Source organism: Ochotona curzoniae, unplaced genomic scaffold (assembly GCF_017591425.1).
Source record: "Ochotona curzoniae isolate NIBS_2020 unplaced genomic scaffold, NIBS_Ocur_1.0 contig_4064, whole genome shotgun sequence".
Taxonomy (NCBI): Eukaryota; Metazoa; Chordata; class Mammalia; order Lagomorpha; family Ochotonidae; genus Ochotona; species Ochotona curzoniae.
Genome location: NW_024466107.1, coordinates 3,147,795 through 3,167,717, shown reverse-complemented (window position 1 = coordinate 3,167,717; position 19,923 = coordinate 3,147,795). Strand labels below are relative to the sequence as shown.

At 43.5% G+C, this 19,923-nt stretch overlaps 1 protein-coding gene across 1 annotated transcript; it reads left to right on the top strand.

Moving 5' to 3' along the window:
• The first annotated feature begins 5,553 nt into the window (after nt 1-5,553).
• Nucleotides 5,554-18,323, top strand: LOC121158970 (probable small intestine urate exporter). The gene is made up of 10 exons (XM_040983953.1): nt 5,554-5,736; nt 6,401-6,634; nt 6,718-6,805; nt 7,217-7,303; nt 9,392-9,510; nt 9,632-9,793; nt 15,277-15,409; nt 15,495-15,642; nt 16,450-16,540; nt 18,189-18,323. Exons 1-10 carry the CDS (start codon nt 5,617-5,619, stop codon nt 18,321-18,323), a joined length of 1,317 nt encoding a protein of 438 aa, XP_040839887.1. The 5' UTR covers nt 5,554-5,616.
• The last annotated feature ends 1,600 nt before the right edge of the window (nt 18,324-19,923 follow it).

Sequence of the window (19,923 nt, the reverse complement as noted above, 5' to 3'; positions counted from 1 at the left end):
CTAATCCATGACATTTAATTGATGAGTTTAAGCCATTTATATTCAGGGTTAATATGAGTGGGTGGTAATTTGGTCCTGTCATTTTAGCATTGGGTTGTTCATTGATTTAGTCTTCTGTTGTTATTTTACTGGGATGTTCTTCCCATTTGCCTTTGGTTTTGGTGGGTGCTATTGCTTTTCTCTGTCGAGAGAACATCTTGAAGTATCATTTGTAGGGCAGGTTTGGAAGAGGTATATTCTTTAAACTTTTCTTCTCTGTGAAAGAATTTCATTTCAATTTCAAACACAAAGGAAAGTTTTGCTGGGTATGTTATCCCAGGCCAACAATACTTTTGCTTTTAGAATCTGGAATATGTCACTCCATTCTCTTCTGGTCTGTAGAGTTTCCTGTGAGAGGTCTCCTGTGAGTTTAACTAGCATTCTTTTATATGTCAGTTGATGTTTTTCATGTGCACATTTACGGATCTTTTCCTTATGTTGGATTGAAGAGAGCTTGGTTTTCATGTGTCTTGACCAAGATCGCTTTTGGTCAACCCTGTTGGGAGTTTTGTGCCCCTCCTGGAAGTTGTTTCCCAATTCCTTCTCCAGATCAGGGAATTTTTCCCTCATTATTTCATTAAATACATTTGTAAACCCAGATTCTCTTTCTGTACCTTCTAGGGCCCCATAACTCTTGTATTTGGCCTTTTAATAATGTCTTTCAATTCTTGAATACTTTTTTTTGGCCTGATCCAGCTCTGCTTCCAGCTGTTTGTTTGTTTCCCTCTGGTGACAGGAAATATCTTCCAATTCTGAGATTCTTTCTTCTGCCTCTTTCATTCTGTTATGGAGACTCTCCATTGTACTTTTAATTTGCTCCACTGTATTCTTCATTTCTGATATATCAGCTTTCATTTGATTCATTTCCAATTTGACATATTCCTTGAATTCCTTGAATGCCTGTATTACGTGCTTCTCATTGTGGATAAGAAGTTTTTTCACAAGTGTTTTGAATTCTGTATACCCATTTTCTCAATGTCTTCCTCAGTTATCTCTGAGGTGGGCAAAGGGTTTTGCTCCTTTGCAGGGGAGTATTTAGTAATATCTATTATGCCTTTGTCTCTTTTGATCTTGGTCACTGTACTTCTGGTTATCAGATTCATCTGATACCTAATTTGGCTCTAGGAGGCAGACTGGGCAATGAAAGCCACCCTCTCCCACACTGCCCTTCTGGGACTTGCTGCTCTGTCTCTGCTCCTGGTCCAATCAAACAGACCAGCAGGATGAGCAGTTCACCTCCTGAGCTCCCGCTAAATGTCCCTTCCCACCTTGTTGCTGGTGGAGCTTTGGCTGCCAGTGGAGCTCAGATCACATTTGCTGAATGCCGCTGGAGTATCATTCACTGCAACACCACACCATTGTTTTCGCTGCTTTCCCATGTCTGTCAGCCTCCAGGTACCCCTCTGTGTTGTTCTGTTCTCTCTTATTTCCTGGAATGTTTCCTCTCTGCTTCACACTGGCTGATATTTCTACATCCATTTAAACGTGTCCTTATCCTATTGTGCCATTTTTATTCTCTAGAAATTATAAATTTTCAATTTATAAATTTGAATAAAGAAAAACAAAATTTTCATAAATCTGAGAGATATAAGATAAAAAGAAGTTGTCATAAAATATTCCTTTCCAAACACCATATCTGACAAATTATTTTTAAGATTTATTTTTTTTAATTGGAAAGTCAGATATACAGAGAGGAGGAGAGATAGGGAGAAAGATCTTCCATCTGATTATTTACTCCCCAGGTGGCTGCAAAAGCTGGAGCTGTGCTGATCTGAAGCCAGGTGCTTCTTCTGGGTCTCCCATGTGGGTGCAGGGTCCCAAGGCTTTGGGCCATCCTCAATTGCTTTCCCAGGCCAGAAGCAGGGAGCTGGGTGGGAAGCAGGGCCACCAGGACATGAACTGGCTCCCGTATGGGATCCTCGTGCTTGCAAAGCGAGGACTTTAGCTCTAGGCTACTGCGCCAGGCCCATATATCCAACAAATTTTAACTGGGAAATTTCCATGAGATTTTTTTTTTATTGTTGCTTACATTGTATTATGTAGTACAGTTTTATAGGCGCTGGGGATTCCCCCCACCCCTCCCATACCCTTCCCCCCATGGTGGATTCCTCCACCTTGTTGCATAACCATAGTTCAAGTTCAGTTGAGATTCATTGCTTGCAAACACATGCCTAGCATAAAGTTCAGCGTCTTATTGTTCAGATAAGTTCAGTGGCCTCTTGGGGAGACCTTCTATGGTCTGAAGATAGGTCTAACAGAGTAAAGATCCGGTCAGTTAAAAGCCCCAACAAGGCCTCAGTATCAATATACAACATTATGGAATTAATTGACATAGTATTGGGTAAACAATATGTTAAAAATAATGCAAGTTCCATTCTTCGAAACATCTGGGTTGAGACAGTATCAATGACACGTTCAAAAAATAACAAACAACCATACAAAAATTACAGGTTAAATCAAGGCAAACATGTGGTATCTAATCTTTTGGGATTCACTCATTTCCCTTAGCATTATAGTTTCCAGTTGTGCCCATTTAGCCACAAAGAACTGCATTTTGTTTTTTTTAATAGCTGAGTAGTATTCCATGGAGTAGATGAACCAAAGCTTTCTTATCCAATCTTCTGCTGATGGGCATTTCGGTTGCTTCCATGTTTTTGCAATTACTGATTGTGCTGCAATGAACATAGGGATGCATGTTGGTTTGTCGTAAAACAGGTGTTTTGGATATATTCCTAGGAGTGCTATTGCTGGGTCATATGGTATGCAGATTTTGAGTTGTTTGAGTGTTCTCCAGACTGATTTCCATAGAGGCTGTACCAATTTGCAGCTCCACCAGCAGTGGAGTAGGGTTCCCTTTTCCCCGCATCCTCGCCAGCAAGCGTCGTTGGTGTTCTTGTTTATGTGGGCCAATCTTGCTGGTGTTAGGTGGTACCTCATCGATGTTTTAATTTGGATTTCCCTTATTGCTAGGGAGCTGGAACATTTTTTCATATGTTTGTTTGCCATTTGGACTTGTTCCTTTGTGAAATGTTTGCCCATTTCCCGTGCCCATTTCTTGAGTGGCTTGTTCGTTTTGGTTTTTTGGTTGTTTTGAAGTTCTTTGTATATCCTGGAAATTAGCCCCCTATCGCCTATATCGTGTGCAAAGATCTGCTCCCACTCTGTGGGTTGCTTTTTTACTTTGTTGATTGTTTCCCTTGCTGTACAGAAGCTTCTTAGTTTGATGAGGTCCCATTTGTTTATTCTGTTCTCAACTGCTATTGCTTTTGGTGTCCTTCTTAGAAAGTCGGAACCTACTCCTAGGTCTTGCAGGGTATTTCCTACATTTTCCTGCAAGAGTTTGAAGGTTTCTGGATGTAGGTTTTTTAAGGAGCAGAAATGCTTATGTGTCTTGTGCAGAATAATTTCAAATGATTTATGTAGGTATTCCACCTTAAGATCTGTCTAATCAGAAAAACACCAGGCAAATCCTAACTAAGGGGTATAAAACTCAGGAAGAGTGGAATATTATGGTTAAACATGGCAATGTATCTGACAATTCAAATAATTCAAAATCATAATGTTATTTAAAAACAAAAAAGAGAGGCCGACATGGTGGGATAGCCAGCTAAGCCTCTACCTGTGGCACCCGCTTCCCACCTGGGCTCTGGTTCAAGCCCCACTGCTTCACTGACCCTCCTGCTCCCGGTTTGTGGCTTGGGAAGGCAGCAGGAGCTGGCCCACATCCTTGGGCCCCTGGACCCACCAAGGAGACACCAAGCAGGCTCCTTCCTGACTTCAAATCAGTTCAGCTTTGCTGTTGCACCCATTTGAGGAGTGAATTAGTAGATAAAAGATATTTCTCTCTGTGTGTGTGTCTTCTTCTCTCCGTAACTGTGACATTTCAATAAAAAATAAATTTAAAAGTAGGAAATAAGAATCTTAAAATAGTAATATTTTAGGTCAGAGAGTGAGATAGAAACACAGCAAAAATAAATGTATACGCATATATACACATACATACAAGACCATACACTAAATTGTATAGGCTTAAGAGTCTAGCTAATGCCAGAGAAAAATAATTCATGTGTTTATTTTTCATTGAAAATAGCCTAATGAGACATCCTCCTGAGAATGCCTTGGTAATCAAGGATCATTAACAACCATTGTGATGAGTCTGCATGAGCTGATTCAGTGGTGTTCTGGTCAAGGCTGTCGCCCTGTATTCAGCAGAGGCCACAGGACCTCAGCCACTTGCACAGGAACCCACAGCTGAAAGCGTGGGGCAGGAAAGCAGGAAGCCAACTGTAGTACTGAAATGCAGCTGACAAAATCCATGTGTTCTCCAAGACCATGTTAATACAGGAGTAACTCAGAATTAAAGTGCGGGTCACTCTACCAACCAGTAGTATGCCGAAGGGTATAAGAATCTCTGATGAATTCAGACATAGAAGGAGGTCCATGCTCACCATTCCAGTGTAATATGGCTTTGAAAATGATTTTTTAAGTTGTTGAAGTGAATAAAAATAATTGGTGCAAATGACAAAAATATTTATTATATATATATATATATATATAAAACTTTTAAATTATTTCTGTTAATCCAAACCCATATGGATAATAAACCCATCTACAGAAACAACACAAAGTCCTTCTGTAAAACGGGTGAGACTTCTCTGAAGAGGACTATGAAGTTTCACTCTGAAAGCAGCAGCATTGAAGATCTGAGTAGGCTAAGGGTAGTCAACACAATAAAAGTGCTAATCTTTCATCCTTGATTCGTCAAGATGGTACAAGATTGACATCAAATTTTCAATGTGATTTTTGCGGCTGGAGTGCATGGACTTGTAGAGTTCAGCACCCCTGGATTTGAACCAAATGTCAATTTCTGGAACTCAGCAAGAATATTTCACACAGAATGATGCAGTGTTGGTCCCACAAGTTCTATCTATGATATCCCCTTCTCCAGGGGGACAAATCAACCCTGCCAGCTGTCGTCAATCACAAGCGTGGCCCCAGAGCTCGAGGACGTACTGGCATACTTTGTGCAAGCTTAGCTGGCAGGATTATGTCAAAGTTGCAATACTTCCAACTCCAGCCTATCTTTCAAAATTCATCTCCTGCAAACCTCTACCAAGTTAAATCAATGTGGCTTTTATCCCAGCTGCCCCAAAAAGGCACCGAGAACCATTCTCAACGATTTCCTCTCTCTTTCTCTCTGGCCAAGTCCTTCATCAATTTCTTCCTATTCCCATCCTCACCAGTTTACCCCATGATCCCACCTGGAAAGCAATTCCTTTATGCTCGCTCTGGCCAATGGGGCGTGGGTTCTGTTGAACAGTGCTTTCTCCTGGGAGCTGGACCAAGGGGAGTAATATCTGTGTGTGTGTGTGTGTGTGTGTGTGTGTGTGTGTGTGTGTGTGTGTGTTTCTGGTACACACAAAAATACCAGCCTTCTCTCTCTCTGAACTTACGCAAGATCGGGGGAATCATCCTGACGGAGCCTTCGTGTGCCTTCTCCTCTCAGGCTTTTGCTCAGTCCGACATGGACTGGCCTTCATCTTGCATATCTGTAACTTCTCAATATACACCCAACAAATGAATCTGAGCATTGCCATCACTGCCATGGTGAACCACACAGCCCTGCAGGGCCAGCCCAATGTCACCATCAACTCCCAGGACGACTGGAACGCAACGCGGGAGGAATCCCAGGCCATAGTAAGTTTGGTGAGACAGAGGGCCCTTTCTCTGATTCATAATAACTTGATGGAAAGGATTGTTTTATAAGAGAGTGTGATTCATTTCACTGGCAAATATTTATTAAGCATAAATTACATGTCAGGAGCAACGTGAGAACGTAACAGACAATCTAAGGGGGTAACAACCCAACTTGGGATCTATGATTGTAACCAGGGACTGTCAGGGATGGAAACAGGCCACTTAGTGGTCATCCATTTTGATTCTATAATGATGAACATCACTCCATCTGGATCTCATGTATGGTGGTAAGGGTCCAGCATGCTGGCGGGCAGCTGGAATTGCAAACAGAGTGTCCTCAGACCCAGGCATTTCAACACGGGACTCAGCTGTCTGAGTCATTACACCAAAGGCCTGCCTCCAGCGATGCCTTCTTTCTTTAAAGACACTCTGTACTTCAGTCTCTGTCACATTTCAATTGGATGGTTGACTTTTGTCAGACATTGAAAAAGGTTGTACCTACATTTGTCTTTTTATATGCAGCTGATTAGAGGAATTGAAGAGAATTAGAAAGAAGGGAAACTGACTCTCACCTGCATCTCTCCTTCTGTCCTTCAAGTCCTCACAATGAAAGTCGTCAGCTCTCCAGCCAAAGACAGACAGTGAGCTTCTCTCTGTTGCCTAGGCCCCAGAATACGACTGGAACCCTGAAACCCAGGGCGTCATCCTCAGCTCCCTCAACTACGGCTCATTCGTGGCTCCACTTCCCAGTGGCTACGTGGCTGGAGTGTTTGGAGCCAAGTATGTGGTTGGTGCTGGCTTGCTTATTTCTTCAGTCCTGACCCTCCTCATCCCATTGTCAGCTGATGCTGGAGTGGCTGCACTCATTGTCGTCCGCGTCATTCAAGGCATAGCCCAGGTACCAAGATATTATCCAAGTACACTCGCAATATAGGTTCCAGAATGATCTCATATGTCTGAGAATGGGATGTCCCCTTCCAGGTCACGGTTTTGACAGGTCAGTATTCCATTTGGGTCAAATGGGCTCCCCCGCTGGAAAGGAGTCAGCTCATCAGCATTGCTGCATCAGGTAATCGACTCCTTGTCCCCACCCAACACACAGTCCAAGAGGCTGCAAGCTACGCTCCTCAGAAGGACCCACGTCTTCCACCCCAGCCCCTTTGTCTTGATAGTACTTGCTGTAAAGCCTTGCTCACAATGGAATGCTTACTGTATACCAGAGATTCTTGGTTTTTACAAATATTGATTTTACTTTTATACTTGAGCTGTATGAAACATAATCTCCATTTCATGCCCAAGGAAATTGAGTTACAAATGAACTCAATTTGTTGAGGATCACAGAGCTGAGCGAGCCAGAACTGGGATGAGGCAGTGACCCTGAGGCTCACACCTTCAGTGCTGCACAGCTCAGCTTCATAGGAAGCATGCAGATAACCAGTACAAGTCCTTCGTCTAAACCGTCCTTGCCTCTTCTGCTCAGGGGGGATGCTGGGATCCTTCCTGGTATTCATCGTGGGCGGTCTCATTTGCCAGACCATTGGATGGCCTTATGTCTTCTACATCTTTGGTGAGTTGGCACCTTTCAAATCTCAGCATTTTATTTCATGAACAGAATGTTGAATGCAATTTCTGAGGTCCAAACTTGCCTATGGTTAGCCAAATCCTAATCGATACGGGTGTTTATACTACTAATGCTGGTCATGTCAGAGCTAATCATGATGCGAGTTGAATGTGTTATAAAATGACACACAGAGTGTCCTTAGGACTTTTAAAGACATCAAAGCATTCCTTCCCCTTTCTAAATTAACATGAAAGAACTCTGGGGAAATTTCTTTCAAAGAGACTGGAAATGTTGTCTTGATGGGGTTATGGTGTTGAGCATGGTTGTTTATGTAACGCATTCTTCCAAATGTCTCATATGATGACAACAACCAGCATATTGTGTGCATGTGGCCTAATGGTAGGTTGAATAGTGGCTGGAATGAAGGATCCATCAGGAGAAACTGCAGGACAGGGCAGATCATGTGATGCTAGGGGAGAAGTTCCACACAGAAAGATCCCAAGCCACTTGGAAGGTTCCAGAAGTGACATCTTCCCTTCATGGGTCTCCAGCCGCTTCAGTGTGTCAGAACTGCAAAATCTGACCTCCTACCTCAAATTGCCTGACTCTCCAAGTTATACTCGGCTTAACTTCTCATTAGGGCATTGTCTTCTTCGACCAATGGATTCTGTAGCATCAAGTTAATATATGCGCCAGGGCAGAAGATCTTTGGAGATTGATGGCTATAGTGCATCAACCTTCAGAGATCATAAAAATCATTCAAAGAGAATGCCTCGCTGTGCTTAAGGGCTTGAGAACCAGTAAGAAGTATACACAAAGTATGAACTCATTAGGTAATTATTGCATTAATATTAATACCCTTCAATTTTAATGAACAACCATTGCTAATTTTCATATCTAACTCTTCCCACTTGCTTAAGCTCTTTGATGGCAAAGAAAAAAATTAAAAAGAAAAACCAATAAAAGAAAAAAGCAAAACACATATATATAATGTAAATGTATATATATATATAAAGGAAAAAGTTCCTGGATGACAAAACTGTGACTTTGCAATGCTATATCCTTAAAAATTTAGCGAAATGGATGGCTTCTGTCAAGATTCTAAAAATGGAATTTAATAATTGCTTATATATTTATTTAAAAGGAGATTTACAAGGAGAGCAGCATACACACGCATGCACACACACACACACACACACACGCACACACACTGTGCCAGAGAGGGTTCATTCCCCAATGACCTCAATGGATCAGGCCAAAGCCAAGAACACTTGGGAATCTTATGCTGCCTTTCCAGGCATGTTAGCAGGAAGTTGGATTGGAAGTGGGCAGGAGGAATTTGAACTGATGCTCATATGGGATGCCAGTGTCACAGGTGGCAGTTTAACCTGCCGGTCCAATTAAACAGAGAATTCTGACAAGTGTCATATTTCCACTCAAAACTGATAACACTGTGTTTCTCAACAGTGTAATGATTTATATGTTGAAGAAAATGTGTTTTCGGAGTATGAATTCCGTTTTGTGTCTAGACATGAACTGGGTAATTAATTTTACATACAAAGGTTATCGCTTTGAACTCTCCATGCTTTCAGGAAGCATGGAGAGGAAAGAAACTGTACAAGCACATCTAGTGGGAGGGCTTCGGATAGGTACTCATGCCTGGTGGGTATTTTCAAACAGTTGGGGCAGATGCAGCAAGAACCACTGACGGTGTGCTATGCTTTAAAGAGTGCTTTGAAATAGTGGTTATTGACTCTCATTGTTCTGAGGCAAGCTGGGTGTCTCTGCATTGCTTTGGTCAATGGAATAGCTAGGACATGTTCCCCCCAAAGGCCAGAACATCCCACAAAACAAATAAACATACAGGGTACTTGTTCTTAATGCACTAATTGGGATGTCTCATTGCATCGGCACAAGCAGGTACTAAGGATGAGGCCAAAGTCAAATGGAAGGGGAGTCTTTCTGTCTGTGCTAGGGCTATCGAAAGGCCAAGTTGCAGGGAGGAGTGGAGTGTGGGGGCCATTCTTTCAACCTCAGGAATTGTCTCCAAGCAGAGGCTAGCTGAAGAACTCCAACGGGATCCTCTTTCTCCAGGTGGAATTGGCTGTGCCTGTTGTCTTCTGTGGTTTCCTCTTGCTTACAATGACCCTGAGAGGCACCCCTTTATCAGTGCTGATGAGAAGAGACACATCGCAGCATCACTGGCTCAGCAGGTACTCAGAGCACTCTCCTTCCACTTCCCCGCGTCTCTGTGTCTGCACATCTCACTGAAGAGGGCGTTGGAACGGAGCTCTTGTCTCTGGCAGAGGGATACTGATGGTTGCTTTCTTTCAGGATCGCTTGCCAGACTGGTCTCTTCCCATTAAAGCTATGATCACGTCTCTGCCACTGTGGGCCATATTACTGTTTCATTTCTGTGAATACTGGACCTTGCAAATAGTGATGACATACATGCCAACATACATCAGTTCTATGCTTCAAACCAACGTCAGAGATGTGAGTACAGAGACAGTTCACCTGGCCCTTCCATTTCAATGCTTTGTTATACAGTTCTCTCTTTTATCCGTGGTCACAGGATCGGAGCTTAGGTCAAGATCCCCAGGTGGGGAATGTAACCTGGGTAACTTGTGTTCTGATTGCTCTTAACATGGTCTACTATTAACTGGATCAAGATAGAGGGGGGCCTAGCTTAGGTTGGTATTCATAGAATGTCGTATTTCTAAAAGACCTGTACACAAATTTTATCTTTGTTTCAATCAGCATTTTGTCACAGGATATTCCACTGATGATATAACAACAAAAGATGAACAAAGGAAATTCCGCCTTTGAGAAAACTGATGAAGATCCATCAACAGCCTAAACTGAAAATAAGACATTATTAATAGGAGATACAGGGAGAATCAAGATGGCAGAATAGGGTGAGGACACATTTAAACATCGGAGAAACATTACCCAGGGAGAAGTAGAGAGGGCACATTCCAGGGAATAGAAGAGGACAGGGGAACCTGGAGGCTGACAGACATGAGAAGCAGTGGACACAATGGTGTGGTGTTGCAGTAACTGATACCCAGAGCCATCCAGCAAGCAGTGATCTGAACTCCACCAGCAGCCGGAAATCCACCAGCAACCAGGTGGGAAGGGACATTCACCGGGAGCTCAGGAGGTGAACCCAGACAAAGAACTGTCCGACCTGCTGGTTTGTTTGATTTGACCAGGAGCAGAGACAGAGCAGCAGATCCTACACAGGTGGCAAAGGAACAGGGTGGATTTCACAGCCAAGACCCCCAACAGAATCAAATTGGGTACCGTTTTGTGTAGGGAGGAAAACGCTATGGGACAGGAACTTGCCTGCACTAAGCTAGGAGCAAACTCATTTCTGACACAGTGAATTGCAATGACATGACATCCTACAGGATCCACCCAAAACAGGTGCAAGTAGCCCCCAGACCTAACAGCCAATAGATCAAGAACTCTGCACTGTGACATTAGGCACCATTATGTACAGTGTTGCAAAGCCTTTGAGACTGCAGGGACAACAGTGAGCTGTGCATGCTCTGAGCTGGGATGAACTCACTAAGTTCAATGCATTGTACTGGTCACCACTCAGTGGAGGGAGTGGCACAAGTGACCACAAACAAAGAGCCATGTACCAACTGCATTAAGTAAACTCAAACTGTAGACCTGTGGGTGACTTACCTTAGAAATCTACCCCAAGGAGAATCTGCTAACCAGAAGTACAATGACCACGAGCAAAAGAAAAGACAAAGGCACAATGAATATTACTGAAGAATCCGCTGCAAAAAGAGCAAAATCCTTTGCCAACCTCATAGATAACTGAGGAAGACATTGAGAAAATGGGTATACAGAATTCAAAACACTTGTGAAAAAACTTCTTATCTACAATGAGAAGCACGTAATACAGGCATTCAAGGAATTCAAGAAATATGTCACACTGGAAATGAATCAAATGAAAGCTGATATATCAGAAATGAAGAATACAGTGGAGCAAATTAAAAGTACAATGGAGAGTCTCCAAAACAGAATCAAGGAGGGAGAAGAAAGAATCTCAAAATTAAAAGACATTCCTTGTCACCAGAAGGAAACAATCAAACAGCTGGAAGCAGAACCGGGTTAAGCTAAAAAATATTCAAGGATAAAACACACTATTAAAGACCAAATATAGGTTACGGGAGTTCCAGATGGTGCAGAAAGAGGAGATGGGTTTATAAGTGTATTTAATGAAATAATGAGGGGAAAATTCCCTGATCTGGAAAAGGAATTGAGAAACAACATCCAGGAGGGGCACAAAACTCCCAACAGGGTTGACCAAAAGTGATCTTGGTCACAACACATGAAAACCAAACTCTCTTCAATCCAACATAAGGAAAAGATCCGTAAATGTGCACATGAAAAACATCAACTGACATATAAAAGAATGCTAGTTAAACTCACAGGAGACCTCTCACAGGAAACTCTACAGGCCAGAATGGAATAGAGTGACATAGTCCAGATTCTAAAAGCAAGAAAATTGTCGGCCTGGGATAACATACCCAGCAAAGCTTTCCTTTGTGTTTGAAATTGAAATGAAATTCTTGCACAGAGAAGAAAAGTTTAAAGAATATACCTCTTCCAAACCTGCCCTACAAATGATACTTCAAGATGTTCTCTCGACAGAGAAAAGCAATAGCACCCACCAAAACCAAAGGCAAATGGGAAGAACATCCCAGTAAAATAACCACAGAAGACTAAATCAATGAACAATCCATTGCTAAAATGACAGAACCAAATTACCACCCACTCATATTAACCCTGAATATAAATGACTTAAACTCATCAATCAAACGTCATGGATTAGTAGACTGGATCAAAAAACAAAACCCATCTATTTGTTGCCTACAGGAGACATATGTCACCAAAAAAGATCAGTGGAAACTCTATCTCATGGATTTTGATTTTTTTTTGTTAGTTTCATCTCTTCAAAGCACTTTCTTCTGATTAAATTGTTCACTGACTCCTAGATCATCCAGAAGCATCATGTTCTTCAAGAAGGTTCTTGATTTTCTTTTTCATTTCTTCAGAGACACATTCATTAGTCACTCAGCAGCATGTTATTTAACTTTCTGTTGTTGATTTTGTGTTGTGGCTTTTGATTTAAAGGGATGTATAGTAGCTGTGTAATGGAGACTATCATATCTAGTAGTATTTTATTTAACTTCATGGCATTGTAAATTTCTGTTTTTCTTCCTGTTGTTCATTTCGTTTTGTGGTTTTTCATTTAAGGGGATGTACAGTAACTGTGTAATGGAGACTATCATATCCAGATGTGAGGATACAATGCAGTATGCATGTCTACTTCCAGACATAGATGGACTCCCAATGAAACTGTTTACTATATTTTGACAATAGGATACTGCCATTGTCCATGCCAGCAATGATGGACAATTGACTGTTTATGAAGAACTATACTAATAATATAGGGGAACTTAGCGGTGGGGGAGGGGACTTGAGAAGAGGGAAGGAAAATCCCACGGTCTACGGAACTGTGTCCTAAAATGATGACAATAACAACAACAACAATAATAATAATAAAAAGAAGTACAATAAAAATTTTAAAATAGGACATACAGTCCCAAATAGGACACATATAAAAATTATGGACATTTAAAATTAAACATTTTGTACTGTTCTCTGAATTTTCACAGAATGAACGGGTTTTCTGGTTGTTTAACGCAAGCCTTTTAACTTCTGCTACAGCGATGTCTTTTTAAAAGAAATTTATTGTTGTTTATTTGAAAAAAAAAAGTGTGGCATTTACAAATTTACTTCGCAGATGGCTGTAATAGATAGGACTGGGCCAGACTGAAGTTGGGACCCCATCCAAGGCTTCCATGTGGAGGGGGAACCCAGGGACTTGAGCCATCTTCTGCTGCTTTCTTTCCCAGGTGCATGAGAGGGAAGTGGGTTGGAGGCAGTGCAGCCACAAATCAAACCAGCACTCTGCTTAACCTGCAGAAGACAAGTGGCAAAGAGGACATCAGATGGTGTGGTATCTAGTGACAGATCACAAAGTCTGGGAATTGTTTAGTATCTTCACCCTCCGTAATCTAAACGTAGCTTTTTACTGAGAGCTCCTCTAACCGTGCTCAGAGGCTCCAGAAAGCTGACCTTCTCAATGGGGGGTCAGGAGCCAGTGGTCCTGAGATCAGAGAGCCTCAGAACAGAAAAGTGGTCCATTGTCTCCTACAGGGGTTCAGGGTCTCAGCCAGCAAGGAAACCAAATTTACCAACCAGGCACTCGGGGCAAGGCAAGACCAGAAAAACCAGGTAATAGGGCTGGGTGACAGTTTCCATGAGCCTCACTATATGGTCAAGTGATTTGTGTCTGGTGTGGGACCAGAAAGGAAACCCAGGATGAGGAGGAGAAGGATACGTGAGGTCCTTGGACGAAGCCACATGAGCCTCGATGACCTCAGCTACTCGTGTGTAAAACGAATGATCCACTTGAACCAGGTGAAGATCGCTCCCTTTAATGATGTGCTTGTATTCTACGCACGATAGTCCTCTGATCCTGGCAGATTTAAAAATGTGAATTTAGAGATGCAAAAGACCGTAATAGAATTCAAAATTTCAAGACAGTATTAAAAAGTGAGCGAGTGGAGGGCGGTTCAGTGGTGTGGACGGTACAGCTGTCATCTGCAGTGTGGGCATCCCCCAGGGGTGCTGGTTTGTCATGTTCTGGCTGCTCCACTTCCAGCCCAGCTTCCTGCTAATGTGCCAGGGAAAGCAGCAGAAGATGGATCATGGTTTGGGGTCTCTGTACCCACATGGGCAACCTGGAAGAAGGACCACGCTCCCGGCTTTGGTCTAGCACAGTGCTGGCCCTTGTAGCAATTTGGGAAGAGAAGGAGCGGATAGATTCCTTTCACGCTGTCTCTCCTGTGGCTCTACTTTTCAAATGCATTCTTTAAAAGTCTATCTTTAAAAAGTCAGTTGTGAGAAGTCCCACTCCCATTCATATTTCTGATTGGTCCTGCTCTCCTGGACGACTCCGCAAATAACTTTTCTAGATTTTGCATTTTATTTCCTTTTAAGAATGCAAGCACTCATGAATAGTCATGTTTATTTTCCCAGTTTTTATATAAAGCAGTACAGACTGCATATGCTGGTGTGTTTTATATGTGAGGGCACCTCGAGACACTCATAGACAAGTGTGCCGTAAGAAAGCTATGTTTGGGGTAAGAAAGTGTTTTTACATCACACTTACCTTTTAATTCTATTTTGTACAACTTTTGGGATTCCAACCCACTAAGTTTTTGCCATTAAATATGCCATGAAGATCTTTTTGTATCCGTACACGACACCCTTACGACAGGTGTTTGGGTTGCTGTTGGTTTTTGAGCAATGCTGCAAGTGAAAACCTCATTCATTTCTCATGCAACCGCATGGCTATTTCTATGGAATAATTTTTTGCATATCAGATTGCTGAATCAACGGCAGAATGTCCTATAGACTTTTACATTTATTGAAAATTGCCCCCTTCTCTATGTGTGTGTGTCTGAAGAGAGAGGGAACAGAACCTGTCACAGAGCATGCCAAAAATCTTGCAAATTTTTGCTAGCTTGATCCATCAAAACTTATATCTCTCTGTAGCGTTGTTTTGCTAGTGTTATAAGTGAGTGTGTAATTTTTGATGTTTAAGAGTCATTTATATCTGTTTTGCCTTAAGTTGTTTATCTCCTTTGACTGTTTCTCTGCTGGCTTTGATTTTTAAAATATCTATTTTCTGCTGAATCTTGGATTTCTATAGAGCCAACATCCGCTTTTCTGGCAAGGTGAGCTATATGCATATGTTCCCTCGGGCACTAAACTTACCCTAGCTCATATGAAGGGAAGCTGGGGATGTGGTCAGCCCATCTGAGGTCAGCTGTGTCCTGGAGGGTGGGCATGGCACAGCTGTTCTCTTTATCTCTGGTCCTCAGAGTGGGATCCTGTCGGCACTGCCGTTTGTTGCTGGCTGGATCTGCATCATCCTGGGAGGTCTCTTGGCAGATTTTCTCCTCTCCAGAAAAATCCTCAGACTCATCACCATCAGGAAGCTCTTCACTGCTATAGGTAAGGAGCGTGCTGGGCACAGGAGTGCTTGGGAGCCACTCGCTCAGGCAGCCTGCCCTTCATTCTGTGTGTCCTTGCACCCCAGGGGTCCTCGGCTCATCGGCCGTCCTTGTGTCTCTGCACTGGGTCAGATCCAGCCAAGGAGCCACCATGGTCTTCTTGGTCCTGTCTGCTGTCTTCAGCAGCTTCAGCCAATCAGGAGCCCTAGTGAACTTCGTGGACATCGCTCCTCGGTAGGGATCCCTTTGCCTCCTTCCTAGGAATTCATTGAGGGTCCAGCAGCCCTCAATCTGACACCCAGATAACTTGAGACATGTACCACAAGTCACAGGAAATGTCAATTCTGGTCCTACTCCCGAATAATGCCTGCAGGGGACCTGGAGCTGGTCAGTCAGGGTGAACTCGATGTGAAAGAAGACTTAAAAGGATGAAACAGGAGAAGTTGGTAATTCTGCTCATAGCTCAGCTGGTGGAAACACACATGTCTCTCTTGAAGATGTGGGGCCAGAACAGTCATGAGAAACCACAGTGTTTTCGTTTACATGAAGGACAAAGACACAGAATCATAGCAGAAACCCTCATCCCCACTGCAGGTGCTTGCAGAGTGGACTATGTTTCCAACCGTACTTCTAGGGTCTTGGGTAGCAGCAAACATCACACTTGATCTTCGGGACAGGAACCACTGAGACATGTTGTCTGTGATACCTTGGGCTCAGAAAGAAACTTTGTCATGCCACACAAGTCCCTCTATACCCCAATAAAAGCCTACAGAGGCAGGTTCAGTTGCAATAAACAAGCAGATCTATAAACCTGTGAAAACCATCATTCTGCACAAACAATAAGCAATATCAGCCAACTAGCACAGTTCACGTCTTGGATGCCTCGCAGTCCAGCACAGGATTAAGCTCTTCGCTGTTTAGTATGGTTTGTTCAAGTTGAACCAAGGCTTGGTGCAATTACAAGCCTTCAGATCAACAGAAGTCTACCCCAGAGTGACCCTCTGCGTATGTGGAAATGTCCCTCTTCTTCCCCCTCCCCAGGTACACCAGCTTCCTCAAGGGGCTGTTTCAAATGTGTGTGAACATAGCTGGAGCCATCTCTCCCAGCGTCTCTGGAGTCTTGCTCAGTCAGGTGAGAACATTTCTCTGGTGAGTAGTCATAAGAAAAAATCAAGCTAGAGGGCACTTAATAGAAGTCAAATCAAGAGTAGTTCTGCTCTCTTTTCAATCTGATTCAACTGCAAACTCAGGAATCAAACACTTGATGCGCCCTCTTTCCCACCGTTGGCTCTACTTGGGAAGTTTCCCATGTGTGGAGTAAGGGGCAGTGCTCGGGATTACACATCTGTGCTGCGTGAGTTCTGCAGGACGAGATTTTCATGCTAAACACCAAAACTTCTAGCAGTGCTCCTGACACTGCTCCTTGTGGAATGGGAGCACCCTGGTTTGCTGGGGACCGAGGGATTTGCCAGGATTCAGACTTTTAGTGTTAGAATAATGAATGTTCTTGGCAAAATGATTCTATCACTCTGCACAGAAACCCACAAATATTTGCAGAATGAATAATGCAAGATGCTGAGTGAGTGTCAGTGTGTGGGAACAATGTTTTCTCACGTATGGGCTCACGTACAGTTGGTAGAGATGTTCTTCTGAACAGTGTTTCTGTTTCTCTAATTGTATAGAATTCCAACCTAGAACCGAGTGTTTCACCTAAACAAAAATCAATAAATTTGTTTGGGGACTTGAGTTTTTCCAAGAATCTCATTAATGCAGATGCGAAGAAAGGTGTGTTTTACGTTCACTCATCACTCTTAAAGTGAATGTAGATGAACAAAGAAGGCTATTCAAAACTGTTGATTCGTTTGAAAGAAGAGATGAGGAGGGAGAGAGGGAAAGACAGAGAGAGACAGAGAGACATACAGACCTCAGCTGTCGTCCTCCACCACTGCCCACAACAGCCATGGTTGGGCCAGGATTCGGGAGCTCCGTCTGGGTCTTCTCCATGGGTGGCAGACTCAGGGGTACATTAGAGGCAGCTTCAATCAGGAGCAAAACCAAGGCCCTCGCCCAGGTCCCCTGAAGTGGGATTCACACAGACCCATGGAATCCTAACAACTGGACCAAATGCCAGTCCCAGAAATGGCATTTCTTTTTAATAAAATAAGTTTTATTCTCTCTCTCTCTCTCTCTCTCTCTCTCTCTCTCTCTCTCTCTCTCTCTTTTAAGCTCTCATTCCCTTTCTGTCATTGACTAACGCGTTGTCAGGGAATTTATTGTTTGAAACAGAAATTCTCACACTGATCTCGTTTCTCCCTTGTAATTTGCCAATCTGTTCATTACGCATCCATTCATTCATGCACACACTTCACTAGAACCAGGAAAGCAAAAGTTCCTTCTCTTATGAAACCTGTATGGCAGGAAAAGAAACCAATAGAAAACCAGTGAAATAAGTGGAGTTCGTGGTACATTGAATGGAGGTAGATGATAAGAGAAACGTGAGAACAGGGTACATCACAAGGTGGAATTTCAACTTAAATGAGGTCAAGAAAGGACTGCTTGAAAAGTCGCAATTCAGCAAAAGTTGGACAGGTGGGTGTCTTAGCCAGCAGCATTCCCGTTGCTAGTCTACCAGCCTCATTGGCAACTTCCACCAGCAAGGAAGAGCCTGACGCCGTAGCAGGGTTAAGGGAGGGGCAGTGAGCTCTGCAGCCAGAGCCTCCATGAGCCAGCATAGATGGGAGTTTGGAGACTCTTCATAACTTGGTGTTTCCTGTCTCTAGGATCCAGAACTGGGTTGGAGAAATGTTTTCTTCATTACAGCTGCCATTAACATAACCGGCCTGATCATCTACCTTATCTTTGGCCAAGCACACGAGCAGGACTGGGCTAAAGAAGAGACACTCACTCACTTCTGAGTGAGCCAGGTGAGAAGATCCTGGTGCTTGGTTTTTCCTGCTCACACGCTCCCATTGGTGTTCACGCCGTTGATTCACTTAACTGGGACTGATCTCATTTGTAGTGTCTTCTGAGAGCCCTTGGCTCTGCAGCCCTGAAGGCTTGACGTGCTGGGAGATTTTAAAGGAGAAGAGGCTGTTACAATGAGCTCCTTTGTCTGAATGTCTGTGAGTTCTCTACTCTCTCCACTGTGACACCGGCGAGCACGTCAGGGGCCAGAGGACGCGTTTCTCAACAGAGCAGAAGAGAAAGCTAGAACCACAGGACTGAGGAATAGGAGAGGAGCCCAACATGCAGAAACAAACCCTCCAGGAAGGCTGTCATCAAAGAAGAATCTGGAGCAGTGGGAAGCACAGCAGGTGACATGGTGTCCCTTCAAGTGAGAAGGGGATACGGGGCCCTTCTGAGACTTGGCGTAAGGAAGGCGCCTAAGAGAAGAATGAGCAAGAGGGACGGATGATAAAGAATGAATTTGTCAAGCCCGAAGCGGTAGCCTAGCAGCTAAAGGCCTCACCTTGACTCGCTGGGATCCCATATGGGTGCCAATTTTAATCCCAGCAGCCCTGTTTCCCATCCAGCTCCCTGCTTGTGGCCTGGGAAAGCAGTCGAGGATGGCTCATGCCTTGGGACTCTGCACCTGCACGAGAGACCTGGAAGAGGCTCCAGGTTCCTGGCTTTGGATCGGTGCAGCTCTGACTGTTGTAGCCGCTTGGGGAGTGAACCAATGGCTGGAAGATCTTCCTCTCTATCTCTCCTCCTCTCTGTATATCTCACTTACCAATAAAAATAAAATAAATCTTTAAAGAAAGAATGAATTCATAATGTCCAGCAGATAAAGATCCGTCCAGTGAAGGAGGCACAGGACTGGGTTCTGACTCTTCCAGAAGGCTGGTCCTACAGGGATGCAGGCTGTGCAGCTCGCGCCACCCCCAGGAGGTCTCTCCAGCGTAGGGTCCCTTACTCTGACTTTATTCTGGCTGTCTCTAACGTAGTTTTGCATCCATCTTATAGCTATGGGAAGATCCTTGGTATCTTTGGGAAGCACATCCCAGCTTCCCCCCCACCCTCTTCCCTTCACGCCATCATCCCCAGCTTGGGTGTCCTTTCTCTACCCCTCGGACCTGAAATCCTTATCACCATTCAGGAGGCCTGTCCGTGTTCACCTGTCTCCCACAATGAATGCAAGTCCTGCACTGGCTTGACCCTGTTTCAAACATCTGAAGAGAGTGCAAAGCATATTTGCCTTCATTGAGTTCCAATACGGGTATCATGGGACAATTGCAAAGAGCAAAAATATGCAAACACTACCTGAATATTAATGGACACATACATGTTGGCATGGTGGAAACCAAAATCAAACACAACCTCAAGGGATTGAACACTTCAGGAGGACTGATGGTTTTAATAAAAATATCACAGAAATGGATGTGCAAATGACAATTGTAGGGGGCCCTGGGCCAGGAAGGTGAATGATAAATGAACTAATTTGAGAGTGGAGAGAGGACCATTCCCACACTGTGTCATCTGAGCTAGGATCTGAAGGACAATACTTACCTGGTA